A 14,482-nucleotide genomic window follows, 5' to 3' on the forward strand; every position below is an offset into this window, starting at 1 on the left:
ACTGCATTGTTGTAGTTTAGCTGCAATATAGGCTATATAACATCTAACATTTACAAAAGTCACCTTATTTAGGACTAGATGCCGTTTGCATGGTGGAGAGCAGCAAGGTGATGAAGGGACCTTTGAAGACAGCGCCACTGCAGCGCATGCGCACTTCTTATCTCATAATTATGACTTTTTATCTCATTATTTCGACTTTCTTATCTCATAATTATGACTTTTTATCTCATTATTATGACTTTTTATCTCATAATTTCGACTTTTTTATCTCATAATTATGACTTTTCATGGGGATTTTATTTTTTTCAAGTGGCGGAAATGGGCTTCCATAGGCTTCCATACTATACACTATTTTGAGTGTGATTAATTTGCTGAAAAGAGACAAAACACACAATGACAAAGACATTGTTTACTAATAGCATTGGTTTTTTATTTTCTTCACAATATCCTTGTTTTTTTGGCCATACAGTCCACATTTTGGACTAGATAAATTAAAAAGTATTTGTGTCAAATGTGATGCATTATTTTCATCTCAGTACAATAAGTGACCTCTTTCATTTTAGTCCTTAGTCAATATCAACATTTTCAAATACACCATTTAAAACATGTGTATTTCATTCCTAGAAGCCAATGAGACAAAGTGGTACATCTCCAATTATATCAACGATACAATTTCATGCAAAACACTTAAACATTACCATACAGTGACATGATATTAAAACACCTATCCTCATTTTAGAGAGGTAGTCTAGCTAGCTTTATTTCCTGGCTAGTCTGACACTTGGTTTGGGGTGAAGGTAACTATAAAGAAGAACAGAGACACAAGCTATAAATATTCACTCTACACCTCCCAGCCCCAGTTAAGGTCTCATGTTATATGTCAAAGGCTGAGTTCAAAGAGGGGCTGCCATCACCGTTTGGTGTTCGGAACAAGTTTAGTCCCTGATGGCTTCGTAGGCAAGGTTCAGTTGTCTTCTAACTACATTATCTGCTGTCTGTGGTTTGCAATAGCTTCATTTTTGTTTACTCTAGTGTTTGTGTGTTTGGTTTCCTATGGAGTGTTGCTGGCATTTGCTGGCAGAGGCAAGCTATCCGTCATCTGCTGGCAGTTGGGTTCTTAACAACTTGGCTTTCGGACTGTGAACAAGGTCAATGCAAGAGGCAGGCTGAACAACACAACACAAGAAGTCTCTGCTGAACGAGGTAACCGGTTTGGTGCATTTTGATACATACATGCAGAAATGATTGTATTGTTTTATATTTTAAAACGTTTGACTGTTGTTAGTGTCAAATTATTGCAGTTTTGTCAAGAAAACTGGCGATCGTAGAATTATTTTTGCATGTTCTGTTTGAAAAGCGTATGATATGGTTTTACATTGACTTCTTTGTTTGCTCAAGGGATGTTCAATTTGACGAAAATGCCCAGTTCTGGTGATAAGAGTAGGATCCAGTCCCAATTCACCAGTGGCTCCAACGACATATGCGCCAAGAGAAATGTCACGATTCGTCTTCGGGACATTTACGATCCCAAGCCTTCTCCCAAAGCTCCGGTTCGGATTCGCCCTCCAGGTCCAAGACCTCCATCAGTGAAGGAACTCAATTTAAAGCAAAGCTCGGCAGGTGATCCTCCAACCAAGACCATCATGAGGAGGCGAGCTCAGTCTCTTCCTTCCTCTGCAGGAAGGAAAAAGGAAATTCGAAGCCTGCAGGTACGCTTTGTTGACTCTTTGGGCCTCGAGTTAGAGGATGTTAAAGTCTTCAAAGTTCAAGAGGAGCCACTGATACCCCAACATGTCATGTTCAGACTACTGATGAGCTCAGAGCTGGCTTTCGGGAAGTCATTAGAACTTTCTCTGCCTTACTTCAAACCTTGTTTCCCTGAAGATATGAGCACTCAAGCTGACTTTTATAACCGTCTTTGCTCTCAGAGTGTGTGTCTGGAGCAGGTTTCATGTTCAGAGCAGGGGATAACAGGCACTATACAAGTAATTAATTTAGCTTATGAGAAGGAAGTCACAGTGCAATACTCTTTCACCAACTGGAGAACACACACAGACACAACGGCAACCTGGGTGTCAAGCGGGAACCATGAGAAACACAAAGCTCCAGAAAACGATATCTTCAGATTTCGTCTGCCTGTCCCACCCTTTATTTTGCAGCCAGGAGCCATGTTAGAATTTGCCATCTGCTACCGTGTTAAAGGACGTAATCATTGGGACAATAACAATGGACATAATTACAAACTGTCCTGCCACAGTTACAACGTGACTGTGCCGAGGGAGTGTGAAGACAGCATGCTGCATTTCACCTGAACATCCACATGGTGGTGCTGTTACACCTGCACATAAATACTATGGGGGAGAGAACAAGCAAAACAACTTTACAGTAACTACGTTTCCCTTTACTTTTAACAAGCAGAGGTGAAATGTCATTTTGAAAATGTAGTACACCTTTTCAGTACTTTTCCACTTTATACTGTATTTTTATTTCACTATAGTTCAGAGGCATGTATTGCACTTTCTCTACATTATCAGTGAACAACTGTGATTACATTTCAGATTAACATGTATGGTCAGTTTAAACAACAATGTAACTACAGTAAATGCGTAACAACCTAATGTATAACACAGCTTAAATTATGCTTACATCTTATAGTGGATAACGATATTACACTGACCTGTTGCATAATACTTGTAATCCAGTATTGTGTTTACTTTAGCCAAGGATTTAGTACTAGATGTTCTATCCGTGATCAACTTGAATTGACAATAGTAGTTGCAGAGGGTCATTAGGTGACATTTGAATATACTTCTAAAACTAATTACACAACTTTTTTAAAAAAATGCATCTACAAGAAAATTAACAGTGGTTTTACGATCAAGTAAATTCTATTCTTAATTACAAATCTGCATCTTATAGATTATTGAAGTTTGATATAATACATTGGTGTTCATAATGTGAAATATAAAAACTTGTCAGCTTCCCTACATGTTTGTACTTCAGCCATAGGGGTGTGCCAACAAGTCATGCATTTAGCACTTCCACTATAGGCAAAACATACCACTAAGCTGGGGACTGGGTAATATTTAGAGAAATTAACTCTTTTATAATCATCAACGATTTAATTATTAAACCATTAATTTACAGGAAAAAGAAAGAAATTCTAACATCATTATGAAAGGGAACCACAATGTTGCACAAGTTCCCAAAATGTAGCTCAAAAGCAACACCCTTTTGGTTTATAACGCTGGCTTTCTGATTACATTTGAACATCTCTAGCCGGAGCCGAGATAACCCCTTTATAAAAATGAGAGTATTTATGTTCTCCTACTGGGCTTTTATTCAGATTAAATCTCTGCCACCTTTGAGAATCTGCTCACTCTGCACTTCTGGTGACCCACTTTCATAATAGACAGTGTTATTATTGTTGTATCTTAATAGCAAGTTTTCTCCAGGTGACAAAACCTATTTTTTCATACATAGAAACAACTTTGTAGTCACTGTATTCTCTGCTATGAACAAGGCTTGACCCCATTCTTCTGGAGCTGGTTTTGTTTTTGGAGGATTACAGTGTTTGCTCCTCTGTTACACTGCGACCCGCTCCCTCAGATCCCCGACAGCGCTGACCTTTCAACAAAAAAGTTTCCACTGACATGAGAGGCCAGATTCCTTTTGACTTTTTGGCAGCAGTGTTTGGCTCATGGGAGGACATTCTTCCAGTAGCATGCCGCGGCTGGATGGCATGCTTTAAACATGATCGCAGCTTCTGAACAGCCAAAACATTACTGCGCATGACGAGACTCTTAAAAAAATCTGTGAAAAGGCAGGCACAGAAGTTGAACATTGCTGAAATGTAAATAAACATGTCTGTATATAAATGAAGCTATATCTGACCAATGAGTTGAGAGATTTAAATTATGCATAATGGCTATTTAATTCTATTGGCTTTTATTTTGTAATATTGACAGAAACTAAAGAAGATAGATTGATTTTGTGGCTTTATTGTAATGGTATAGTGTTCAATTTTGATACACTAGATGGCACTATTACTCAAATATAAGTTCCTACAGTAACTCGACTTGAGTCACAATGAGAGGAGTCCACATATTTGCTAAGAGTGAAAACCATAAAGCTAATTCAGGCATATAGATTCACATTAAAGTATTAGCATACAGAACAGTACAGCTGACAGAGAAGAGATACAATGTGCAACAAACACTATATCAGGGGTGTCAAACTCAAGGCCCAGGGGCCAAATCTAGCCCGTGACTTCATTTTATGTGGCCCGCAAGAGCCTGCAAATAATATAATACGTTTATTATACGGTTAAATGCCACTTTACAGAAGCAGGTTGCCCATAAACTACATGTCCCATAATGCATCTTGTTTTGTGACATGCGCACTGAAGAGAGTTGCAAATATTTGCCCTGGACTTCTGCTTTCAGACGTAGTTAATTACTAAGTTATCCAATTCAGAGGCTATAATGTAATATATTATTTTATATATATATTATATATTCATATAGTTACAACCGGCTCTTTAAGTGCAACCATAATGCTAATGTGGCCGAGATGAAATTGAGTTTGACACCCCTGCACTATATGCTCCAAATGTCAGAAACATAACAATATGGTAACGTCTTTTGTTTCTGTATCTGTAAGGGAACACCGTTTTTAAAATTACATACTCCCATTACATGTAACTCTCTTCCTGGTCACAGCCACAAGAAGACCTGTCGACGTGTCCTTTGTCCATTGTTTGTCCTGAACCTGTGACAGTGGACAAACATCCCCTCTTCGTGCCGGGCTGACTGTGTGTCATCGCTCTGGGACAGATCTCGTTTGTTAGGATGTTCCTCACTAACGGAGATGGCTGTCATGTCAGTGTGTTGTTGGCTCACACACCCATCCTCATGCCTTTATTTGGGGCTTTCATCTCCAGCTACTTGCTGGTATTACATAACAGGCCTCCATATTAAGAGCCCACATGATGCTGATTCTGCCGTTTGCTAGGGAGACTGGCCTGGATTTAAATATAAAAATATTTGTGATTATTGTGATCACAGCTACATGTTTAAAGAGGACATATTCTGCTAATTCTCAGGATCATATTTGTATTTCGCTCCTCTACTGGGACATGTCTCCCTGCTTTAATGTTCAAAAAGCTCTTTATTTTTTCTCATACTGCCTGTGCTGCAGCACCTCTTTTCACCCTCTGTCTGAAACCAGAGCCCAGTCTGCTCTGATTGGTTAGCCTATGACGTGCAATGGTCCAATAGAAGCGCAAGTTTTATATGGTGATGTCACTATGTTCCTGAAGTAATACAATACTGTCATTGATAACAGCATCAAAAGTTATTGTAGCACACTAGCATTAGTGCTGTAAAAAAAAAGTGAAAACGAAATATTATAGTCCTCTATGGATTTTTTTCTTCATCATACAAACATAAACGTTTTTATGTGGCATTAAAAACATCTTAAGATTTAATTGGGGTGAAACCTTGCAGAACCCTTTTCCGTCGCAATCAATTAAATATATATAAATATATAAAATGACTTACTACTACTACCGAAATACAAATATAGTCATTGGAAAAATGTTTTCTACTCTAACTGTATAGGTTAGTTGAGAGCAACCTATTTAAACTTCAGTGCAGGAATATATGGAAAAAAAGCCAATGGAGTGTGGACTGCTACTTGGAGAGGTCCTAGTTCACCTCCTGCCCTGCCGCGGTGCCCTTGAGCAAGGCACCGGACACCCCCCTTCCCCCCTCACTCCCATTGCTCCCCGGGCGCTGTACAATAGCTGCCCACTGCTCCTGGTACTAGACTCCTGGTGCTAGGATGGGTTAAATGCAGAGGCCAAATTCCACTGTGTGTGCTGTGTGCTCTGCATGTGAGACCATTGAAGAGGGTTTCATCCCTCCCAATTCTATTCTTCTGGAGCTGGTTCTGTTTTTGGAGGAGGATTTTATATATTTGTATCACTATGAGGAAATTGAAGTACATCTTAAAGGACAGAGAACCAGAATCCATTGGTCGATGTGATTGCTCTCATATCCCATAATTGAAGTCGTTGATTGATGATGTGACGCGATGTATAATCCAAAGGCTAAATTTGGCTACGGCTAAATTTGAACCAGAAAACCATCACGCGTACAGTTGGCAACATCTCCTCAACATATGTTAAGTGTGTGTGTGTGTGTGTTTACCGTTGGCCCTCACCAGCTAAGGGAAGTCAGGATATCCCTCAGGAGTCTCCCTGGTTCCTCCCACACTGCTCCACAGGTTTATTATCCGCCATTTCTCTGGACCAGTAGCTGCTCGTCTTTTTTACTCCGGACAGCGAGCGGTCCTGGACCAAAGCGTCATTTTAACTGGAGCCACCATCTGTTCCTCCATGGAGCCACCATCTGTTCCTCCATGGAGCCAGTGACTCACATGATGTCGCGAAAGAAATCTGAAAATCTGAACGTGCCTGATGGAGATGTGCCAGGGTTGTAAGTCCTTTTTTTCCCATATGTAATATCAGGTAAAAGGTTTCTCTCTTTTGAAATAGGCTTTTTAATGATGTGGATGTGACTTAACAGTGAGTCAGATCCAATGATTGTTTCCTTCCTTTTTCTTCCTCCACTGCAGCTTTTAAGATCTCATTGCAAATTGGACGAATGCAGTCAGGTTGACTTTCTTTTCATGAGTTGATTTAACTAACCTGCGTAATGCCCAACAAAGGATGCCTGTTCTCATTCGTCAGAGAGAAATACACAGCAGGTCAATAACCTAATTGCTGCTTAATGTCATGCAACAAAGTAATCACCACAACTGTGTCATCCGCTTGCTTAAGTATGACATATGATAGGATAGATCTGAAGGGATTATGACCTTTTTATGAGGTGTAGGCGGCAATTATCACCCTAATAATGACTTTCTTTTTTAAATATCACACGTTTCTGTTATGCCATGATATTAAAGGTGACGTACTATAATGATTTTCTGGTTCATACTTGTATATGAGGTTCCTACTAGAGTATTTTCACATGCTTTATTCGTCTCATAATGTATGTTTGAATATCCCTGTATTCCCAATCTGTCTGAAATACTTCGTTTGAATGCAATCTTTTTAAGCCACTCCTTACAAAAAAATCCAAGTTTGCTTTGATTGGCTGACAAGAGAAATAAGACACAACGTAGTTTTCAAGACATTTGGGGGAGATACTCCAATAGAGGGCCATATATTCTAAAAAGCCTGTGACGTAGGAAAGTGATCCAAATCTGAATGGCTTGTTGAATTGCATGTTTTCAGATCTGCAGTCCCAAAAGAAACCAGAGCTGTCATCTTATTTCAGTTTGTGGGCTTGTAGTTTCTCCAGATTCCCAAATGTATGCTCACAAACACTGAAAAACATCGTGCTTTGGATTAAAGAGTGGAAACCGCTTCACAGATCTTATCTATCCATGTCAAATGGATCACTATATGCGATGATTATTAAACTGTTTGTTTAAATCATGGTTTCTCATGCCGATTATCACCAATTTGTCTTTTGTATATTTAATACGTGCCTTTTCCCCTCAACAAGAGCCCACTTGGTTTGAGGCTTTGCTGATTTTTGCCCAGCTCTACGATCACATAACATGAACAGCGCCGGGGCTACACACTTATCTGACTAATAGCTGGATTTCTGAGTGCAGAGTTATCCTTAAGGGTAAACCCTACTTCAAAAAGTAGCCTACGTAAAACAAGAAGTTTTGCTGCTTTACGATGGGTTGTTTTTTGGTAAATTGCTTTTCCCACATCATGATTTTAATGTGAACACAGCAGCAGCCTCAGGTAGAGAGCTGTAAAGCAGACGGGTTATTTAAAGGCAATAAAGTGTATGGATAATATAAGGACTGTAGTTTTAAAGATGTTTCCCAAATGTTTTCATATGTGAAGAGATAGGCAAATAGTTGAATAGCATTTGAATGGGAAGGATGCTGTCAATAAAGGCAGTTTCAACAGTACATCCCTTTTAAAAAGATTTAAAAAACACCATAATCCCACAAATATTCACCACACAAGACGGAGAGTTTGTTAGAAATTGAAAACCTGTATTGTGCAGACAATAAATAGTGCTTACAAAGGGAATTCTGTCTTTCACACAGACAAGGTTTGTGTTTACACCGTTGATATGAAACGCATCACCATCTGAATCAGTGGGACTCACACACATCTCTCGGGTGTGACTACTGAAACTGGAGCGGGACTGGGAGTCGACTGTCACATGCACATCCCCCCCTTCGTGTGGCATCAAAAAGAACGTCTTTCAAAAGTTTACAAAAAGAAGTCTCTGCTTGTCTATGGCGAACGCCTCGCTCCTCTGACAACATGGAGGACGGGTTCAGGAGGTTTTGTCTTCTGAGCAGAAATCCCCGCGGAACCGGCAGCTCCGTTTCTAGAGACATAGCCTCCAAAGTTGGCTGGAAACGAATCCCAGGATCGCCCACTAACTGCGGGCCGGGCGCTGGAAGACTGCATCTCCACTGACAGAACCACACATCAGCAACTCTTCACAGAAGAAACCTTGCTATGGCCGGTGAAATCTGCAAAAAAAGAGGGTAAAAAGTGTGAGTGTGAGGATGAAATATTCACACAGTAAGGCTTCATCAATCAAAAGGTCTATTAATAGCGCAGCGGACAGTGCAGCAAATGGCCTTAAGTCAAAAAAAGGGTCCTGCGTAAGCACAACCGAGGCTAATTCAGGTTTCTTTTTTAGCTGGTGACACTTTTGACGAAAGCAAAACGCAAGCTAAATATATCCGGACATTCATTATAGTTGAGAGGTGGTGCAACTCTCGTCTCAAGGGGCCTGGTGGCAGCTATATTTAAGCCCTGCTCTGCACCCATTGATGTGAAACTTGTAAAATGCACCTTTGTGTCATTTCACAAAGTCACAGCGACCCTTTTAGACATCAGCCAGAAAAGAGAAGAAAAGGACAGTAATAACCCACCTCGTCAGATGCTTGCTCGAGGTGTGGACTTCCATCTCGGTACTTTTGAACTCGTTCAGCTCCTTTCGTATCGCCGCCTGTAACAAAAAAGCAACATGAAGCGTGAGCACAGGTGGGAGAAGAACTATGATGCTTTATTAAAGTACAAGAAGAACAGTTTGGTCTTAATATATCAGTATGTAGTGTCTCTACTTTAAAGAGTCCTCTCCTGCTAATGTTCAGGTGTATATCAGTATGTAGTGTCTCTACTTTAAAGAGTCCTCTCCTGCTGATGTTCAGGTGTATATCAGTCTGTAGTGTCTCTACTTTAAAGAGTCCTCTCCTGCTGATGTTCAGGTGTATATCAGTATGTGGTGTCTCTACTTTAAAGAGTCCTCTCCTGCTGATGTTCAGGTGTAGATCAGTATGTAGTGTCTCTACTTTAAAGAGTCCTCTCCTGCTGATGTTCAGGTGTATATCAGTATGTAGTGTCTCTACTTTAAAGAGTCCTCTCCTGCTAATGTTCAGGTGTATATCAGTATGTAGTGTCTCTACTTTAAAGAGTCCTCTCCTGCTGATGTTCAGGTGTATATCAGTATGTAGTGTCTCTACTTTAAAGAGTCCTCTCCTGCTGATGTTCAGGTGTATATCAGTATGTAGTGTCTCTACTTTAAAGAGTCCTCTCCTGCTGGTGTTCAGGTGTATATCAGTATGTAGTGTCTCTACTTTAAAGAGTCCTCTCCTGCTGATGTTCAGGTGTATATCAGTATGTGGTGTCTCTACTTTAAAGAGTCCTCTCCTGCTGATGTTCAGGTGTGTATCAGTATGTAGTGTCTCTACTTTAAAGAGTCCTCTCCTGCTGATGTTCAGGTGTATATCAGTATATAGTGTCTCTACTTTAAAGAGTCCTCTCCTGCTGATGTTCAGGTGTATATCAGTATGTAGTGTCTCTACATGTCTCCCTGCTCTAATGTTCAAAAAGCTCTTTATGTTTCTCATACTGCCTGTGCTGCAGCACCTCTTTTCACCCTCTGTCTGAAACCAGAGCCCAGTCTGCTCTGATTGGTTAGCTGGCCGGCTCTGTTGTGATTGGTCAACCGCTTAGAGATGTATCGCCCCTTAGCCAATCACGTACAATGTGTTGGAGCGCTAGCCAATAGAAGCGCAAGTGTAACGTATTGATGTCACAATGTTATTATTATCAGAAGTAATAGGTAGTTTTCAGTGTGGAGACAGTTTTAGACAAAATATTGGGTTGAAAGGTAGTAAAGTACTGTCATGTCATATAAGCACGTCATGTAATTTGATATGTAAACATGTAACTATGAGTGTTAAATAAATGTAGTGGGGTAGAAGTATAAAGTAGCATCAAATGGAAAATTAAAGGACAATAAAAGGACAATTATGTCAAATAATACGTAAGAATGGTCTTTGAGTAAATGTACTTTACAACACTGAGCACAGGTGTTTCCCTTCGAACAGACGTGATATCACTCAGGTGGTGAAGCTCGCACCGGACTGGAGAAGCATCTGTTGTTTAGGTGCACATTATGTTAGCTTTAATGGGTTTAACGTCAAAGACAAGGTGGTGCTGGAGGTTTTATAGAAAGGGTTTCTGCAGGGTTGTCCAAAGAGGTTTTAAGACTTTTTATAACCATATTGGAAGCAATTTACTACTTGGTTTATGATCATTTGAACATATATGTGAGATCCTGAGCACATATGATTATAAAACCAACTAGCTTATTTTGGCAGTACCTGTGCCTCACACTAGGTGGCACTGTGAGTCCCACTGTTAACATTTTGTATTATTATATGGTTTTATTGTCATATGCACAAAGCTACAGTGTAGAATTGGCAATGAAAATCTTATGACCTGAGCTCCTCCAACAATGCAACATATATAATAAAATTTAAAAAACGAAATAAAAAGTAGTGCAAAAAGTCTATATACAGAGATGCATAAGACTTTGTATGACCTGCAGACACAGGTAAACGTCACAAACAAACCAAAAAGTCAGCATATGGACCCCGAATATACATGTTGTACTACTTTTAATATCTAACAGGCTTTGTTTCTTACCTTGTCAGAGGCGGACAGGCGGGTCCAGGGTTTGTCGGCCCGCCTGTCGTAGTCCTGAGCTTTTGCCACTTCCACATAGTCGCTGAATCGGATCAGGATCTTCCTGTCCCGCAGCTCGTCTACTGTGGGTCTCTGGTTCAGCTGGAAGACAAAGGAAATGTCAGATCTCATTATCTTATCAAAGCAAACGGCCACAAACGAGACTGGGCTGGGCAATATCATTGTAATGTAAACTATCTGTAGGTATTTAAACCTTTTGGTCGACTTTTAAAGACGTTACATTTGGCTCGGTCAAGCTTGGAATTTTTTTTATAGACCAACCGACAATCAATTACTTTTTTATTATAATTAAGTTGCCTTTTTCCACTTATTATTTGCTTTAGACATTGTAAAGCCCCCTTAGACGATCATTTGTGTGAGTCATTTCTCATATTGGGCTTTATACAGTAAACATGGTTGAATTTGACATTTAAAGAAATCAGATTATTTAGTGAAAGCATCAAAGTCTACACTATTATCAAAATATCAATAATCGAGATAATTGGTCAATGAGATTGTGAACTAAGATTTCTTTCATAATGCCCACCCTTACAAAGAGATTGGTGGTAGAAATGACAGCAGAAGCAGGTTGGGTATGAAGCGTCTGTTTTTAATGTGAGAGCACATCGACATATAATGTCCGTGCCGCTGCTCACCTTTCTGTTGAGCCGCTGTTTGATTTCTCTCCTCTCCTCCTGCTCTGTCTGGTCATTTCTTTCTGTTGACGCAAAAAAAAAGACAAATATTATAACAAAAAGTCAGAAGAAAATGAGTTAATTAAATCAATACACAATCCCCAATGGTTATTGAAAGAGACTAGACAGTAGATGAAGTCTGCACAGATAATGCGTGTGACTCTTCTCATCAATACTCAGAGTGAAGAAGTGCTGAGGACAGAACTGACCTCAGATCAGTGCTGAATGTGTGTTAGAGAGCGGGTGGATTACAGCTTCTATAGAGTGGTGCAGGAATGAGTCCTTAAACCAGGACATTAGTTACAACTTCTGGTTCCCTCGTCTCAAAGTGTTTTTAGATGCCTGAAATAAGGTCTGCGGTTTAGATAAATGTAAGAATGTTTAATGTCTTGTTCTACCCCTGGTATGAACCGGTGAAAGTCCAGATTCTCCGTATCAGAAAAAAACGGCCATTGCTAACAAGTGACAAAACAAACGACTTAACGTCATCACGCTGAACATTAGCCACCTTTAGCTTAGCGGTTGTGACGTGAAGTCATGTGACTTTTTAGAGACTGCAAAAAAAGTGGTGTTAATATGTGGAGATTATTCTGCTGAAGTAAACATGTAAACATCACAAACTATTTTTTACCACAGAGTTTAATTTGCGCAATTTTCTGAAATCCAATGGACAAAATCTCATTGTTTTTTTGTCGAGGGAGCCCTTGCGATGCTAACTTCGGAGTCGGCCTACAAATATGTCATTGTTGCACCACTCTATAGGATTAATCTTTATTAAATACAGCAGAAATATCTCTAGAGCAGTGATTCTAAAATGGGGGTACGCGGACCCCTAGGGGTACGTTGGGGTACTGCAGGGGGTACGTGAGATTTAAAAAAAAAAAAAAATACCATGCATGATTACAAAAAGAATCTTAGTACAATAAGTTAAATAGAAAACACAATTTTATATAAAATATTCCTAGAACCTCATATAAACATGTTAAATTGGTGTATTGTATTTTATAGTTTTGCATAATATATCATTTTGTTCATTGGTTTGTTAAACAGATATTACTTCAGTTGAAAAACTCCTTTGAAAAATCAGTTTAAATTGTTTTTCTTTTTTCATGCATACAATGAAAATATCCTTAGTTTGTTGTAATGCATGAAGGAGTTAATACATCACACACTGAGGGAACATCACTCTATTGGAATTATCTGTATAGGCTTTTTCGATCAAACATTTTCGGGGTCGGTCAGGGGGTACTTGGCATGAGAAAATGTTTCAAAGGGGGAACATGACTGAAAAAAGTTTGAGAAGCACTGCTCTAGAGGCCACTTCACTTATTCTTAAATCGCGCTCTTGTTTTCATTCCTGTAAACATGTTGATCTTGTTTGTTAGCTTTAAACGAGTCTGGCACCAAATGACCAAATATCTTTTAATGAAGGTGTTTCTGGTGAGGACACTGAGTGAATGCATGTGTCACTCAGTCAGTTCAGCCTGAACACATGTCGCTGTGCAGAGACGCTGAGAGACGGACAGCTGAGATCACGGCTGAGTCATTATAGTTCTGTATCAGGAACTAGATGCTCCTTCGATTCATCTGTTTTGTTATTTTCTCTTCATAGCATTTTCAAGCACCTTGAGATGACGTTGTTTTTAAAGTGTGCTATGAAATGTACTGGCTTTTAATACTAGTTGAACATTAAATTTTTATATTTGTATGTGTTTTTTATTTATTTATTTTGTATATGTTTCTAGTTATTGTGCTTTTTATTATGTTTTTAATTCTCCCATTGTGTTATTTAATATTGTAGTTACTGCCTGTACAGCACTTTGGTCAACTGAAGGTTGTTTTAAATGTGCTATATAAATAAATAAAGATTGAGATTGAAATGTATTAGGACTGCTTTCATAGTTAGAAGTGTTACGATCCGACACCTCCTGACACAAGTGGAGCTTTTCTCCTGAATACAACAGTATGAATGATTAAAGACTTTAGAGCTCAAATGATTCGTCGATTATCAGAAAACGTTTTGTCATATTTGATAAATGTTGTCGTTTTTCAAACAGAAAAAGTGGAAATAGCGAACATGTATTACATATTCTCTAATTTCAGCTTCAATATGAGAATATTGTGTGCTTTAATTTGTTATAATATCAATATAAAGTTAATTATCTTTGGTATTTGGACTTTAGGTCGTCCTTTGAAGACCTTTCTTTGTTTTGATTAAATACAAAAATATTAAAATAACTTATAACTTGGACTACAGTCAAGTACCAAGTTTCAATGAAAACAGTAGAGGACAATGATGTGGTTACAAATGGATCGTTTTTTAATCTTTTTCTTGCAAATATATAAGAAAATAATTGTATTGATAATTAATCTGCTGATATTTCTTAATTGATTCATACATTTAGAAAATACAAATTAAACTCACAATCAAAGCAATGATATGGAGATCTAACTGCTCTTGTGTTGTTGTTGTTGTTGTTGTTTTCATTAAAACTTCTTAAACTAAAGCAGTGGACATCCATTCAGCCCCCATCACAGTCACTAAAAGATATTAAAGTGTAACCATGTTTTCTTAAAACGGAGAAACGTCCATATCAAGTAAAATCATGCCCACGTTTTCAAAATAAAAGCATATATTTTGGACATAAACACACGTATTTTTCAAAATAAACACACACAAGACGTCCCATTACGAGAT

The 14,482-nt window shown here is 38.8% G+C and overlaps 2 protein-coding genes across 2 annotated transcripts in view; one reads left to right on the forward strand and one right to left on the reverse strand.

The window, feature by feature from the left end:
• The first annotated feature begins 1,099 nt into the window (after positions 1-1,099).
• On the forward strand, positions 1,100-3,893 carry ppp1r3db (protein phosphatase 1, regulatory subunit 3Db). The gene is made up of 2 exons (XM_034236585.1): positions 1,100-1,203; positions 1,399-3,893. The coding sequence occupies exon 2, from the start codon at positions 1,401-1,403 to the stop codon at positions 2,310-2,312; it is 912 nt and encodes a 303-aa protein (XP_034092476.1). The 5' UTR covers positions 1,100-1,203; positions 1,399-1,400; the 3' UTR covers positions 2,313-3,893.
• Positions 3,894-8,066: 4,173 nt separating this feature from the next.
• LOC117559842 (phosphatase and actin regulator 3-like) overlaps positions 8,067-14,482 on the reverse strand; it is a 47,990-nt gene continuing 41,574 nt past the window's right edge. The window contains 4 exon segments of the mRNA XM_034236543.1: positions 8,067-8,580; positions 8,989-9,065; positions 11,051-11,191; positions 11,746-11,807. Of these exon segments, the coding sequence (XP_034092434.1) occupies positions 8,565-8,580; positions 8,989-9,065; positions 11,051-11,191; positions 11,746-11,807 (296 nt within the window). The 3' untranslated portion in view covers positions 8,067-8,564.

Source organism: Gymnodraco acuticeps, unplaced genomic scaffold, assembly GCF_902827175.1.
Source record: "Gymnodraco acuticeps unplaced genomic scaffold, fGymAcu1.1, whole genome shotgun sequence".
NCBI lineage: Eukaryota > Metazoa > Chordata > Actinopteri > Perciformes > Bathydraconidae > Gymnodraco > Gymnodraco acuticeps.

Excerpts from the sequence above, each read along its gene's own strand:
- ppp1r3db (XM_034236585.1), top strand. The coding sequence starts at position 1,401 with ATGTTCAATTTGACGAAAATGCCCAGTTCTGGTGATAAGAGTAGGATC.